Here is a 16,902-nt window from a genome sequence, read left to right on the forward strand (position 1 = left end):
TGTGTGTGTGTGTGTGTGTGTGTGTGTGTGTGTGTGTGTGTGTGTTGTATGTCGTAGCATATATGTACGTGCGTACGTGTACGTCACGATGTGTAACTGCGTCATGATACTGCGAGTGGGGCATATAATGTGCGTGTAGGTGTGGATGAGTGTGTTGCGTGCGTACGATCGAGTGTGTACTACAAGTGGGAGGTCGCAGATCCTTCATATATATATAATACAATTAGCATGTAGTATTAAAATCATATACAATTGTTACAATATTTAAATAGTACTTATTACATATATATCATATACCGATAGGTTTCAAAGTTATTTTTTTTTTTCTTAGGTATACATATACAGATATATATATATATATGTATAATCAATTATTTATAGGGTTGTTTAATTGTTTTCCTCTTTCGAATTCTCGTACGCGTTCCCGTTTAAGCGGGAACCCTTTCTTGTTCCTTCTGTATTCATTTACTTTTCCTCTACCAAGATGTTACCAACGTACACCTCCTCGTCTCCTCGCGAAGAGGAGGAGGCATCGCGTCCGTTTTGCAGGAGAAAGGGGGCGAAAGAGAGATCAGAAAGATGATTGTATCTAAAGTACAAATATCGAAGGTTAAAAAGGGATTATATGTAACGCATGGAAACGCTTGTCGTATTGCTTGCACGATATCTCTGTGTATGCCGAATCGAGCGCAACTATTTCCATTCTTTTTCTTCGAGTACGCTATAATTTTGATCTCTATTTGACCGAATGTGACGAGCGATCGGTTGCAAGAATTCTTCGGGGCACCGTGATCGACGCGGGGTTGTTCTTTGTTCGGTGTACGACGACAAAAGAAAAGTGTCTCGTCGAATTTTGTTCAAACGGATCGCATTATATACAGGAATATTGCGGTGCGAGGGTGCCCCATCGGAAACGCGACGCTCTCGCCGAGAGATGGGCGACGTTTCGTTCGACTAAAATATCACGATTAAAAGCAATTTATATTCGAATAAAGATCGCCTTGCAAAATTTGATTTTTTGACGCCCAGTAAAGATAGAATAGAATACAATTATTATACAAACTATACATTGTGGTAATAATTACAGAATTTTACAATTCGGATCTCGGCTATCGTCGAACAAATAAAGGATGCTGTTTAAATACGAATACATAGTTCGCCCATCTCTGGCGCTCGCAGCGTCTTCGGTGCGCCTAAAACGTCCCTAAACGTTAATAACGAATGTTTCCATTACTGGAAAACGATTCGTTTAATCGTGGGAAGTTCTCGCGCGCCGCCCTTTTCCTTCTTCGTTTACGCACACACATACACACACACACACACACACACAACACGATTAAGAATAAGATTCGATACTGCTTTCTTCAGTTTGTTTGCATTTTTCTTTTCTGCGTTACAAATCCCGCGATTCGGATCCTTTACTAACAAAACAAAACAAAAAAAGAAGAAGACAAAACAATTATTCCATACGCTAAGCGACCATAAAAATTCCGTCAAAGTATGATCTCGCGCAGAAATTTACAAAAAGAGTACCATACCGAAAAAGAACCGTGTCTACAGAAATACTGTGAATGTCCCGCACACTTTTACAATATAATATTTTACAAAGAGTACAACACGCTCGAGGAACAAGGATCGTACGCAAGAACGATTTCGGGGCTTGGCTGTGGACGACACGAGACAAATTTTTGTTTTCGCACACGCGGATCCTGGGATCGCGCGATCCGTAATGCGGTTAACGTGAAAGAATTAAGACGAAAGAGACAAAAAAAAAATGACAAAATTAGAATTACATTCGCATGTGTGTTCGTCGTGAGGGGGGGGGAAAAAAATCGAAAGACCATGTACAACGTGTTGTCATTCATTAAATTCTGCGTGCTTTTCCCGTCTTATTGTTCCGCTTTGTTTTGTATGCTCCTGTTTCGTTCTTTTTGTTTTTTTTTTTGTTTTTTATACACGGTGCCACGCGCACCTCGTAGAAGTCGCGCAACCAATAATATTTCCATTCTCGCACTATATAAAAAATTTACACTATTTATAATCAAAAAGTCGTTAAAGAATTTCTTTTCGTTCCTCAGAAGCTTAAGTAGATATATGTATACGTATATGTATATATATATATATGTATATATGCAACACGACAGCAATCAGGTGGTCAACCTCTAATCGCTAAACGATCGTTTTACTAAATTCCGTTTCTTTTCTTGGATTAAATTTAAAAAAAAAAAGAAAAAAGAAAAAAGAAGAAGAAGAAAGAAAAAGAAAATGACAAATGTTATTGTTACGTGGGGCGTGTTTACGCGTGGTTCGCCGATATATGTATATATATCTATGTATATACAATACATATACACATATATACATACATATACATATACATTATTTATATTCGTATTTGTATAGAAAGTGGTGTATTTAGCAAACGTTAGTAAATAGCGATAATAATTAATAAAAAGGGAAGGTCGTTAATCAAACAAATATTGGTAAGAGTAACTATAGGAATAATAATTATAGTAATCGTATTAATCGTAATGATAAGAGTAGAATAATATTAATGATAATTATAATAATAAAAAGTATAATAGTAATCAAGTAATCTTAGCTGATAAGACATGAGATTTTGCGTTCGAGTTTCGCTTCTGCTATATATGTGTGACTTTCCGGTATATTCTTTTTCTTTTTCTTTTCATTTCGCGGTATTTCCTACTTCGACAGGGGGAGGGGGAAAAATTCTTACGGAGGGGTGAGGGGGCGCGAGAGGGGGTGATTATTTATCGATGCTTCTATTACAAAAAATGAGACGTACGTTTCCGACGTTTGTTTAATTTACAAATGATGCGCGCGATTTACACGGACGAAGGAACTATCGGCATTCCTTATTAAATATCAGTAAAACGCATTTAAGCGTTGTTAACTACGTTAATCCGCGTTAACAGCGTACTATGTATCCTGTCGACCGAGGGTGAAAAGAGTGGCGGTTGGAATGTCTCTGTCTGTATATATCGAGTTTTCAGTTACGTTATCGTACATGTACTGTTATCTTATCCAGTTTTCCCTATATTTTACTTTACTTTTTTGTTTTGTTCTGTTTCGGTGTTGTGTTTTGTTTGTTTCTTTTCTTTTTTTCCGTATTTTTTGCGGCTCCAAAACGAGCAGCCTCCTCTCAGCGTATTTCCGAAAAATAATCGATTCCGCGCGAGGGGAACAACAAACCTATCCTCTTCGTCGTTACACCTCCACGAGTACACCGTGATCGCCGTGATCGAAATCAACATACTCGAGAATCGAGGGAGGAACTAAACAGAAGAAAGTAAACAAAAACCGCTTCGAATTCGATAAGTACCGCGTCTCGCGCGAGTTTCCTTTTACAAAACGTTTTGCTCTTTTCCTCTTCTCCGCTTTACTTTTTCGTTTGTTCGTTTCCCTATACGTGAATTCTGTCACTAACTAGAGTGAGTAATATATCTCCGTGCGAAGAAGAAAGAGAAAGGGCACCTAAGAATTTGTCAATTTCGTTAATAAATCGTTATTTACAATATGTTACAAAGAAAGCGGCTATGTTCAATTCCCTCTTCTCGCCATTTTTCAGCACTTAGTAGCTTTCCCTTTAATTTCTTCTTTTCTTATCGTTTGTTTGTTTTTTATTTTTTGTACAAAATCGCGACGAATCCCTCGAGTTGCATGCGGTTTTTCTCCCTTTCACTTTTCCGTTTCGTTACTTTTGTTTCTTTAGAATTCTACATATTTAACACCTAAGTTTTTTTAACAAAATATTATACATTGTACACGGTTTTAAAATTACAAACTCGATCTTATTATTATCATTGTCTAGCGTCGGTTGCGAGTACGCGGGGCCACGCAAACGAACCTTCCTCGGATGTGTATACAAACTTGGGAGACGGGGCGGCAAAGGGGATGATGAGCGTATCGCGCGTACGAACGTCGAATTTAAAAAACTTGATGAGATTTTTTTGTTTGTTTGTACAATCGTCGAACAGGTTCGCCCGCTCGACGAGGAATAATTTATATATACATATATTTACGACTCGTGAAGCGATTTGGATGAAAAATTGGCGTTCTGGTAGCGAGGTTCGTGCGACGAAATTTACAAAGAAATTTACAAAGAAATTTACAAAGGAATTCGAACAACGCGTCTGCCTTTAGGGATGAAATAGCGACTGTTAAAAAACATACGCGATGTGGAAAAGCGGCGAGATATTACTACCCTCTGAACAGAGATGGACAAAATTTTATTTTAATAATGGACGAGGATAAGGCGTGCAATATTTGTTAATGCGTTCCATTCTATAGTTCGACCTAAAATCATTATAAATTTTTTATAAAAAGTTTCCAATCGTAACAAGAATGCAATAATTAACGTAAAATATCATTTTGCTCATCTCTTCCTCCGAATTGGCTTCAACGTATGCACAACTATGCCTGTCGGGAACGCTGTTGCTCGACAGAGAAAATTATGATCGGTAAAACGTCACAGAGGATTCGCGTCGAACGAGGCTAACCGAAAACGAGGACTACGAAGAGAGAGAGAGAAATACGAACCGCTGTTTCGATAACAAAATGAGAAAACTAAAAGGAAAGAAATGAGTTCGATGCTATTGAAAACAGCTGAGAGGCGCTCTTTCCAACCGTCTTGTGTGATCGATAACAATATACAAATCGAAATGCTCGGCGTGTACAATATTATATTCCTAACGTGTGAACGTGTTATGAGAGGGGAGTGAGGAGGGTCGGAAGGCGAAATTTGACGCGAAAAGAGATATAGATACACATGCAATGGCGGGAGGGGGAGAGAGGGGGGGGGGGTTAAATTTCCTGACGATTTTTCTTTTTTTTTTTTTTTTTTTGTTTGTTTGTTATAGAACGCGTTATCATTTATACAATGTACAATGGGTCTCGGTTACGTTCAAAGATCACCGCGATCACGCGATTGCTGCGATTAGTTTTAAAAGGACTGCGGGTATGGACGTGGGGCGTTTTGGGAATCGAATGAATCCGAATATAAACGATTTCTTTCCTATAGAGCGTCTCCTTTGTCAAAAATGTCTATATCTTACAACTGGATAATGCATGAGAGTGCGTGTATGCGAAGGGAGCAGGAGATGGGGGGTTAGGAGGTGGCCGTAACACGGCCATCTTTAACACGGCAGGAGAATGGGTGGTGTAACGTATGTTGATCGAGGGTCAGCAGCATTAGAACGTAAATCATATTTAAATTTAATATAATTAGTAATTATTATAATACACGATATTCACAAAGTCCGTTAAAAAGGAGAGAATTCCCGTGAAAAATAAAATTATTCATTGAATTTACGGTTCCTCATGTAGGGTTTGTCACGTCGTTTCCTATACACATTTGTTATTTATTTATATCACAATTTACAAAATTCGAGGATCTTTGGGACGAGGGAGTGGGCATTGGGGGGTTGCAAGGGAAAGGGCGTTTGGAAGAGGGGTTGAGGAGATGGGGGGATGTAAAAAGGACGTTTAAGAGAGTAGAAAAAAATGCTCCGCGCTCGAAGGCGACAAACGTAAAACGAACAAAAGAGAACCGTGCTGACGACTTGATGTCTCTCCTCATTATTTTTATCTCTGTCTTTTACCATCTTTTGTTTCTTATCTTCCGTTACTTCTGCTAAATTCTGTTAGGTTCTTTTTCTTTTTTTCTCTCTCGAGAAGGAATACACATATATATCATATACTGATCCGTTTTCGAAAATTTCTTTCTAAACGTGAAACGAGAATAACAAACTTGGTTTCCTTTCCTTTTTTCCTGGTATCGTTCATCGTTACTTTTTTTTTTTTCTTTATTAATGATTATTATTATTATTCACGAACAATCTGAAGCAATCAAGGGGGCAGATCAGCGGTCCGGTCAGGGATACTCAGCTTCATTCCCATGTCAAACGCTATGCTAGATTTTAATCGACGTATCTGTAGCTCCTAACCATCTATCAAATCTGAACCGATACCGATTCGTTGATCGGACGTGTACCGCACACAAGGATAATACTACGTTTAGCGTGCAAAGGCTGTACGGTACACTCGCGACCAAGACGTCTCGCGCATCGTATATTACGGACATCGCAATCTCGTTACAACTCGATATAAATGCATGCAGCTCTACGATCTATCCTAGCTGTCTAAACACAATTTTTGTCTCTTCATCGAACCTATTGCTGTTGTTTACCGAGTTTTGTCGTTCGCGGGCGCAACCGTTGAACGGCGCGCGGGCGTGACTTCTCATGCTGTTTACACCTCCTTTTTGCGTTTTTTTCCTATTATTTTCGCTTAAGTGTTTGCCAGAGGACAGAGCTCTACGCTCTTTCGAAAGAGTGCTGAGTTTAAAAAGGATAATAACATGTGTGTGTGTTCGTTTAAATAACGATTTTACCCAAACCGAGGGGGAGAAAAGTAGTTTCTTACAAATTGTCGGAACGTGTTCGTGCCGTGTTTTGAAATTGCGTCAACTGATCGATTAAACGAGCGGTGTTAAGACAATCAGCCATCCTAGCACTGCAGTTTCTTTTTTACGATCAAGCTTCAAAGCTTGTCCAGTCGTTTCGAAGAAACTCGGTTCTCAAAACGTTATCGGTGCAACTTTCGGGACATTTCAATGCGTAATCGCTACGAATATATTACTCGGCAGCACGTTAGATTGCTAATAGAAAAATGCACTGCACCTCTAACGTTATTCTACAAATTGATTTTTTTCTGACACACATTCGACCTTGAAGTTTTCTTTTTGTTGTTGATGGTTATTGTTTCCTCGCGCCGCGATCTCGCGTTGTCCATTCTCGGGTGTTCTGTACAAATTCTGTCGGGTTTATACGGTTTTGTAAAAATAAGAAAAATCGTCTCGGTAGTTTTTCTTTCTTCTTTTCGTTCGTTTCAAGTGGATACGCGCGTCTTTTTTCCCGTTATAGGTTTTATAAGCTCCGGAAAGAAGGGACAACGAGACGAACACGACGGCGCGGAAACGAATCCTCGTTTTACTCGTCCATTATAAATCAATGACGATTAGATACGTTGCAATAAATATTTACGTAGGTCTTGGATACGTGTTTCTTGAACGTATAGAAGATCTCGAATGGTTGTTACTTTCTGAAACCGTACGCTTATAGAACCTGCGTTGGCTGCTGAGCTGGCGTGGAAACTGTACCAGCAGCAGAAGCAGGTGGCCCGATGGGACCGAGATCACCTCCACCTGTTGAAGCACCGGCAGGCGTCGCCACCCCCATCGCGGATGCCGTTTTCATGAAGAATTTCTCTAGCTTGACAATGATGTGCTTGCCATAGGTGTACTTGCGTAAGCTGCCTAGATGTGGGCGAATCTTGTGCATCAATACTTTGCGTTGCGCTGGTTCTGCTACGTCTATCATCTTCTGTACCACGTAGTTGGCATACTGATCCTTCATCATGACGTTCAATGCGCTGTTTTGAAACACGTGCAAGAATTAGCGACACCGAGAACTCGCAGATGTTACGTAACAGAGCGATATAAAGGTATACAGAGGTAAACTTACTTGTCGTTAAAGCCGCAAACTTCTTCGATTAGCACAGCTCGTTCTTGTCTTGTAGCATGAGTTACGCATTTTTCGACAACGTTGCTCGCGAACTTGTGTTGAGAAAGAGTAAGTACTTTACCCCTAACACTGCTGATCAATTGTGCTTTGTCTTCTGGCTTTCCATGTTCTTCGAAACAGACAGGAAAACGTCAAGCATCGTTCATTGGGAAAACAGCGATACGAACGTGTCGCGTACATAAACGAATCGTTACTCACCGAGGACATGCTGGATGACGTAATTACCATACTGATCTTGAATGAGCTGATCAGTGGCAGCGTGCAACTCTTGAAGGATACCTTGGGTTTGTTCGGGAGTGCAATGCTCGAGAATGCGTTGGATCACTCTGCATCCGTACGGATGGGTGCTTAGCGAATAAACTTGACCGGCAAATGCTCCGATGACGAACTGCAATGCTCGCGGTTCGACGCACTCGATGCATTTTTGAACGACGTGGTTTCCATTTTGATCTTTAACGCACTTCAACACGTGCCCGTCCAGCTCCAGGACGATTTCTTGCTGTTGTTCCGGTCCGATCGATTCAAGAGCCTTCTGAATCACTCTACAGCCGTACATCTGCAGTGCCAAGGGCAATACGTGTCCTCGAACCTAAACGTAACGCGAATATTAAAGTAGCAACATTCAAAGAGCTTCTTGAAATATCTTGCGGCCAACTTGTTCAGTTTGGAATATACTCGATCACAGGATAAAATCAGTTGACACGCAAAGGTAATCATCATTTTAGATAGCGTAGAACGCGGTGCTTCGCAACAAGCCTGACTCGTTGTAATAATCTTAATATAAATTACTATGAAATCTCTATGTATCAACATAATATCTAACTTATGTAGTCGTCAGTCTCCCTTATATATGCCACGATATAAGGAAAGTTAGGAAGCACCGCTATGATAGAGAAACGCATACATGAGCTGTGAATAACTACCTTTTGAGCGAGGGTGGACTTTTGTTCCGGCGTGCCAAACTCGAAGAACTTCTGAATAACATAATTTCCAAAAACGTCCGTCATCAATGAGTAAGCAGAAGTGAGGATTTCTTGGAATACGAGCTGCTTTTCGCTAGCCGAGGCGCGTTCCAATTTCTGCTGAATGAAACGGGATCCATGCTGATCTTGACTGAATTCGACTATATGATTGGCCAGGTCGCGCAGTTGAAGACTCGGGAATCTGCAGCAGGAAAAAACGTCTCGTAACGTAAGCTGTACCGGTAATGTAATGATACAACGTAAAATAATACTCGTCGTCGAATGATAGCCAATGTTGAGCAAAATGTAATTTGATTACATTCGCCACGGTTAAAAATATAACGTAATTGCTCCGTAATTACATAGTTTAATCATTCACGATTACGATTACGTAGCAATTAAACGGTGATTATTGCGCAATTATTTTACAATTACCGTGTAATTACTTTACAATCGTAATCGAACTACACTTCGCGCGACATTGACGATGATTCGAAGAGGACGTACCGGTTATTCCTGAAGTCTTCCAGTAAACGTGATCGTCCTCCAGCATTTTTGTCTCCGATGCAGGTAGTACCGCCGCGGCCAGGTTTGCCCACCAGGTTAGGGAAAAGGGAGCTACTGGAACCGAAGACTCCGTTTGCCGTTAAAGCTGGAACCGCGCTAGCGCGAAATTTGGCCTCGGCTCCAGGAGCAGCGGATACCCGACTGGCTCCACCGACCAGTCCGCTTAAAGATCCTCCCAAAGTTGGCGGTGGTGTCAAGGATAATCCTAATGGGCTTGGCGACGCCGTCACGGTACCTGTAAACAGGATCGTGCGAATGTAGACAAACAAGGGAACGCAAGGCTAATTAAGGTGCCGCCTCGCGGCGTAATGAACGACGCGAAAACCCATTAAAAGGGTTTCCGCGTGACTCGAGTGACAAAAATAAACGGTGTTTAAATTTTGGTTTGGAAGAAGAATTGTTGAAACAGGGTGAAACTTGGCATGAATGTATCTACATATAATCTTTGAGATAGATATGTTCAACAATTATCTGACAAAAACAAAGACAAAGTTATCTTACCAAGGGCTCCGTAACTTTGAGGCCACTTGGCGCGGCTGTACTCCAAACTAGGGCTAAACGCTGACGTGTTTCTATCGAAGGAATCTCTTCGCGCGGTTGACGAAGCGCCGAGACCCAGACCTGTGAACAAAAAGGACACGCGGTTTTTAAGCGGAATCGATGGACAACGGATGCGCGCGGCCATCGGTTTGATTCTAAAACAAAGGACAGCACTGGCAGGAGAATACGTGTTCAACATGACAATAAAGACAAAACGATACGCTCTCGCAAAAGCATGCAAACATTTTCTATCTTGGTATGTACAAAATGGCATATATGTATATCGAGGATCCATCGCTGTTTGTTGATGAGTCACCATTGATATCGCAGCTTTGTAGAATAAGTAACTGCTCGCGGTGAACGGTGATGTAAGAGGATCGTCTGTTTAAATCGCGACGATCGTTTGTTATCAACGTTTCGGCTACATTGCTAAGCTCTCTCTTCAAGCTCATGTTTATTTCAATTACATTCTCCGAAAGACAAACATAAGACTTATCTTTGGAGAGCACTGAACGATGTACTCGAAGCGATGATAACAAAGGATCATCGTGACTTAATCAAATATATTACACAGGGTGAATTACCTGTTATCGTCACCTTAAATAGCTTTTGGGTCAGGTATTGTACATAAAATGTGTATATACATGTGATGTATGAATATAGCTTTTACGCTATCTAGCTTTTTTACAGATATATTTCCTATATAGACGTATATTTACGAAATATGGGACAAATATTCGAGGCGGTAGAGTAAGGTGGTTCACCCTGTACGTCATCGTTCATCGCGAGTCGTTACGTATTTTACAAAGTTGCTATATCGAGGATGTCGACGACGCCTGACACCGAAAATGGGCTCTTTCAACGATTCGTCGTTGGCTAGAGAATGTTGTACCTGTGCTCTGGAGCTGAGCAGGCGAGCCCAGTGCACCCAGTGGGGAGCCACCGTATCCTAGAGCGGCTAAACCCGCGGCTAGTCCTGATCCTTGCTGCTGCGCCTGTTGTACAGCGACCGCTTGGGCTTGTGCAACCACCGCTGCAGCACTGCACGCCGCCAGACCTGCACCGAAAGCCCGCAACCCACACACGCTCTTAGTTATCAATTAATCTGCCCGTACGTTACCAACCTCACACCGTCTATTAAGCCTAGCGGTACACCGTTCCAACACATACACACACCACGCTACCGCTATTGACATCGATAGTTCGTATTAACGGTCTTTTTTTTTTCTTTTTAGTCACGAGGTTAATACGTGGCGTGGATACACGTATGTACAGACATCAGGGACCCGTTACTCCAACGCAAACACTTTACCCACCGATAGCCTATTCGTGGGCTTTTTAATTCTGGAGAGCCTATTAACCATGTTTCCAGATATCAGCTTACGATAGTCAATTTGAGAAAATAGCCAAGGCTTTTAATACTCGGTAAGATTAATTTCACAGCGTCTTGTATAGTTAAATAGGCCGATAGGTAGAGTGTTAAATACAATGTATATCTCGTGGAGTAATCCGTCGATTTTTCACTGAACGCCATGCATATATATATATATTTTTTGGCTATGTACATATATATATATACACGTTATGTATACGAAAGGCGCACGCGATACTGGTCGGCTGGGTGTTTCAGAAATTGTAGGTTTTTAGTAGTTTTATAACAACTTAATTCTTCTAAAATTGCTGATCGTAGATTTTGCTATCAATCGAAAACACCCACGCCTACCATCGCGTGCCAGCTCTCTTTTATGCACTTCTCGGAAAGGAATACCGAAAACAGTAACACATATCTACAACGACGACGACGAGCGGATCCGGGTATTTAATTACAATTTCCATCGGCGTAGAGTATCTTACCCAAACATTCGCCAGCTGTTGCATTACTGTGGGACGTAGGAGTCGGTTGGGAGTATAGACTCGGTGGCGGTGGAGCTGGTGGTCCCGGCGGTGGTTGGGAGGGAGCTCTGTTCACCAAAACTGGTGCAGGACTGACGAGTCTCATGGGGGTTGCCGCGGAGCTCAACCCGCGCACACCGCCCATCACTATGGATCCGTTTTGATCGTAATACGCTGGTATCACCTGGTACTGACCCTGAACCTGGAGACACGAAGCATTTCGCTATTACTGATAATAACCTGTTTATCCTGTTTATATCGATAGCTGAACAATCGTAACACGGCTATTTTGATGAAACTTTACGCAGCTATGCGACACGAGCTCGAAAAGCCTAACAACCGATGATCACTTTGCACGAGTACTACGAGCGATTCCCTGGTACTTGAAATAAAGTAACGCCTTCGCTGTTTGTCGCACACGCAGTTTGACTATCGGTGATATTAACGCTTCGCTCTCTCATTTGAAACTAAACTCTAGCATTCGTCCAGGCATCCTTTTAACCTTCCATATACACAACACATGCTGTTATCGGTTATTCCTCCCTCCCTTAGGGTACATCCTAATTGCCTGCCGACAAAGTCGAGCGTAGCTGAGCCGTGGCAAAAAGTGTTGTTATGGTGTAGATTCTACACGTGCTAACTTCTCAAGATGCTTTTGTCGAGTCAATCGGTCGAACAAGGATAAAGCATCTTTGTTTTCCTTCTCTCCTTCATCTATCCTTGTTCGATCGATTAGAGGACAGCATAGTGCGACTAGAACCTGCACCTTGCTCCCACTCTTGCCACGGCTCATAAGGTTAGTCTAAACATTCGTTCCATTCCATGCGTTTATCTTCCAGCCACAGTTCAAACTGACGCGCAGTCAACCGTTCAACTGTTCACCAAACTGCTCCGCATGGTCCGTGTCGAAATTGTAAGTGGGCCGCCATTTCTGAGCAGACTCTTTCTTCGAGACGTGAAAGTTGGACAACACTCGTTCTTTCCTTGTAGGAAAATAATTTGAAAAATATACAGAATTCAGAGGGAATTAAAATAAAGATTGGCTATGTACTGTGTCAAAACACTCTTCTTTCACACCTCAGGTTCATGTAATTCGTGCATTCGTTGAACTCATTATCACACTCTACACCGGACCATCCTTATTTGACATTCGGCCTCGAATGTCGCCAAAATCATACTCTAGAGACAGAATAGAGACAGAGACGTTAATGGACCTGTAAATCGCTCGAAGTTTATATTTAATCTCTCCCGAAGATCGTCGGCCGAGTAAGCCTCTCGCGGGTTCAGAAGGGAGCAAAAGAGACGCGTCGGTTCAGCTGAAGGCGTATCGCGCTCGGGAACCGGTGACATTAGGATTTATTTCTAAACACGTGCGTGCGTCTACGATCGAGAAACAGGCTAATTGTCCGCTTACAGTCTGCGCCAAATTATTTGCAGTGTCTTGGGCGGCAGCTGCCGCGGCCGCCGCCGAAGATGGTGTCAGCGGTCGCCTGGGTGGCGGTGGCGCCGCTGCTTGGGGAGGTGCTTGGGGCAGCAGTCCCGCTGGATAGACCCACGGGGCGACTCCATAATAAGGTTGTACCACCGGTGGTGGTGCTCCGGCTATCAATGCACCGACGTACGGTTCCTGGCCGCTGATAACGGTGTACGGCGCCGTGGGAAAGTTCTGTTGCTGTTGCTGCTGCTGCTGCTGCTGCTGCTGCTGCGCCTGAGAGGCGGCCAGGTACTGCTGCTGTTGTTGCTGCTGTTGCTGCTGGAGCAACTGCAACTGCTGCGGCGTGGCTCCCTGCGGCTGACTTCGGAACAATTGCTGGAAGAAAAAAAAAAAGATTGTTGTAATTTTATGTCCTAATGGGACTCTTTGTGCGTAGGAGAGTTGAAAATTAGACTTTACTTGTGCAATTACAAGCACATTGACAGCATTTTCGAGACTTTCTCGAAACAATTTTATCGAACAATTCAAAACCTCATTAATGCTACCAAATATGAATACTGAATCTCGTATCAGCGGTTCGTAAGGTGCTCAAAAATTCAATCTATCACTATTCCCATCAGAAGAAATTAACAGAGTATAATAAAACTCCCCATCGTTCATTAACCCAATGATTGCACAGACTTTACTTGTGTAGGACGTGACTAAAGGTCAAACAAAATCGAAGATCATTTATTAAAACAATGTTCTTACAAATTTCAGAAGTGAGATAACGAGAAAGGGTATACGCGAGAAAGTATCCTAAAGTTTTGGTTTACTGGTGTGCATCTTACGTATCGAGTTGCAGCATTGGATTTATGTTCTTTACGCTTATGGTTAAGATTTGTTCGTTCATTGAAGATAGCTGCGGTTTAAAACGGATGAAAATCTTGTTATTAAAAATTCGATACGGACGAAGTTACGAGGACGTGAATGACATTTTGTGAAAACTTACTGGTTTACAATATATCAAGTTTCAGCCGTGGCAATTTGTAAGAACGTGGTTAATAAACGATCTTCGATTTTGTTCAACCTTTATTCACGTCCTACACTTGCAACAGAGTATCACTTGTAGTTGACGAAGATAGCCAACTGATTGTGGGTGAAGGGTGATAAATTAACCCTTTGTACTCGAGACCTTTTTGTCCGGCATTTACCAGCAGCTCGAGATTGTTTTCTGCCAGATTATGGTTGGAAGCAAAAAATAAATAGTTTCATCTAAATGAACTTTATTTCGACACTTCGAAGGCTCAGAGAGACAGCTGAATTCACTATCGAGGCTGTCTCTCAACTACCTAACACCCTCAACTCGTCGAACTCGAATTTTTGACGCGGATGTTTATATTAGTAGACTTACGCCCCCACCCTCCTACACACACACATACACACATCTAACAACTAAGAACCGCGATGACTTCAAACAGAAACGTGATTCATTTTTGTTATTGGAATAAGTACAATATTTAGATGAAATTAATTCAACACTTTCTTAGAACTCTATTGCCGCGAATGCTGAGCTGGGATTGACTTCCAAAATGAGAACTCAAATTTGAGATTTGAGATTTGAGATTTGAGAGTCAAAAACACCTTTGCCTCAATTATTTTATCGACACTTCGAGTTCCAAAGAAATTAAACCTAAACAAACATTGTTGCTGGTTGATTCGCTGCGGCAAACCCAGTGGTGACTCTCGGTCACCTCTCGAGTGCAAAGGGTTAACGAAAAGACTGTTAAACGAGGAAAGCTTCTTGTTGACAAATCGAGAGTTTTAGCAACTAATTCGTCATTAATGGTTACATCATGGTGTGCTGTTGATAAAGTACGCGAGGTAAGATTGCTCGAACCTAAAAATACTCCTCGCGCTGCAAAATGTATCGATCCCTCTTGCTCGTAGATAGCAACGTGTTCAGCTGTTATCAAACGAATCTGCAGGACTGTGGGTCCCTGCAAACAGTCGGTAGGCACACGATATCGCATGCAAATTTTCGGCTTGAACGCGGCGAGCGTGCGAGGAGCATCGCAGGGACGTCTGCTCGTCCCGGTCGTCTTAATTTATTCGACAATGCGCTCGAACGTTTACAGAGGAACTCTCTGGGCAAAACTCCAATCTCTCGGACAGAGATTAAGGCGCTTAATCCTAGGACTCCTTGGGGTTCGATCCAGCGCGTTTGCTAGATTATTTATAGCCCGTTTTTGTTTCTCCAGTTGCGAATTTTCGTTCGGAGTTGTATCGGGGTGTTCGGTATGAAATTATAAAACTGTAGCGTCTTTTGTCAATTAGCCTCGAATTACTTCGCGAATAATCTACTCGCACTAAAAACTGCATTGGAATGCGATGACGCAAGACTGGGCTTATAAATCAATTGTATCGTGTCTGGCACGTTTTTCGGAAAAATTTTTGGCACTACCATTTCGTTGAAACACCGGACTATCTACATTATACGATTACCCCCGACATCTCCATTCTTTCCACACCTCCATTTATCTAAAACATTCTAAAACGTTGTTATACATTCGCAGTAAATATTTTCCCTTAATCATTCCTGACCGATTCCAAATCTTTGCTTTAACCAAAACAACAAACTTTCGTCATTACTCAATCCCGACCCTTCAGCTTCCAAACTCTTCTTCCTTTTCGATCCAGTCGTAGCCCAAAATCTATGTAGTGTTGACAAATTAGTAGTTCAGGAGATATTTCAATTTAAATAATTCTAAAACACCATTACTGTTGTACTAAGACGTTACCGTTTACAGGACGTCTTGGCGCGGCAGTAATGATGCCTTAAGAATTTAAATAATTTCAATTGAAATATCTCCTGAACTATTAATTTTCCGACATTACACAGTTAGTACTTTTTCGTAACAATTGTCTAGCTGAATCGATTGATGTATTAAAAAATACCTTTACGTGTCCACTCACGAAAAAACTAATAACATCAGAATATGCTCCAATCGATAACCATTCAAGCCTCCGACGAAACATTTTTTTGTTACGAGTAACAGTAGCGAGAAAAACAAGATGTCAAAATCGGGTGAGACACCCTGTATAGTAGAATATATTTTCTTTATATTATTTTTTTTGTTCAACAAACGTTAAATAACTGCGCACGCTTTATTTCGTTCCTGAATGTACCTCAACGGTAACTCGAAAGGTTGAGCACAGCAAGAGTGAGTCTAGGGTTAAGGACTCGAGAGTCGTCGGTCGTACAGAGGTGGTAACGTAATCACGATGCCTCGGGGGCTCGATGACGACGCGGTCCGTCCTGTTACCAGGACGGGAGAGGCGTCGAGGGTCAGGGGACTTTTAAAAGTTTCGGATCAAGGTCGAGGAAGAGAAGTTGGGAGAGCGAACGTTCGAGTTTAGGTAGCGCGGTAAAAGAGGCGTTAAAAGTCGACGAGGCCTGGGTTGGCATGGGTCGACGACCCCCTGCGGACGTTCACCGACGACCGTTCGCTTCTGTGTTACCGGTACTCGTTCTGGACTCTAATTAACCGACAAACGTGGATACGGTTTTACCGTGACGGGACGCGCCATCGAACGAGGGAATGATCCGGTCTGGGACCCGACCTCGTCGACGCACTTCGGCTACCTTTTCCGACGCACTTTGATCTATGATATTTGACCTTGGACGGAGGCCATACGCGCAATCTAGACCGGATCGATCGGGTACGATTTTTTTTATATGGATATAAAGTAGTACAGATAGTACTTTACAAACCCATTTGAATTTTGCCGCGTGACTTGTCGATAATAAAGAACACAGAAGACAATAGAAGGGACACACGTGCACGAACATAAGTGAGATTCATTAGTATAAGAAGGAAAGATAGGAAAGAATAAGCCTTAAATGTCGTTTCTCTATTTA

The 16,902-nt window shown here is 42.0% G+C and overlaps 1 protein-coding gene across 1 annotated transcript; it reads right to left on the reverse strand.

Annotated features, from left to right (window-relative positions):
• Positions 1–213: 213 nt before the first annotated feature.
• Positions 214–13,826, reverse strand: LOC128893191 (maternal protein pumilio-like). Its single transcript, XM_054154010.1, has 11 exons — positions 13,817–13,826; positions 13,688–13,702; positions 12,981–13,588; positions 11,528–11,768; positions 10,566–10,730; positions 9,635–9,754; positions 9,074–9,368; positions 8,528–8,768; positions 7,803–8,193; positions 7,545–7,713; positions 214–7,452 (listed from the first exon to the last, which is right to left on the reverse strand). Exons 1-11 carry the CDS (start codon positions 13,824–13,826, stop codon positions 7,137–7,139), a joined length of 2,571 nt encoding a protein of 856 aa, XP_054009985.1. The 3' UTR covers positions 214–7,136.
• Positions 13,827–16,902: the final 3,076 nt, after the last annotated feature.

Source organism: Hylaeus anthracinus, unplaced genomic scaffold (assembly GCF_026225885.1).
Source record: "Hylaeus anthracinus isolate JK02 unplaced genomic scaffold, UHH_iyHylAnth1.0_haploid 26332, whole genome shotgun sequence".
In the NCBI taxonomy this organism is placed as follows: domain Eukaryota; kingdom Metazoa; phylum Arthropoda; class Insecta; order Hymenoptera; family Colletidae; genus Hylaeus; species Hylaeus anthracinus.

What these genes read in the sequence shown, in the direction of transcription:
- LOC128893191 (XM_054154010.1), bottom strand. An exon ending in AACAGCTGGCGAATGTTTGG is followed by an intron (nt 10,731 to 11,527) that starts GTAAGATACTCT and finishes CTTTCGGTGCAG; the next exon opens with GTCTGGCGGCGTGCAGTGCT. An exon ending in TGCTCAGCTCCAGAGCACAG is followed by an intron (nt 9,755 to 10,565) that starts GTACAACATTCT and finishes TTTTGTTCACAG; the next exon opens with GTCTGGGTCTCGGCGCTTCG.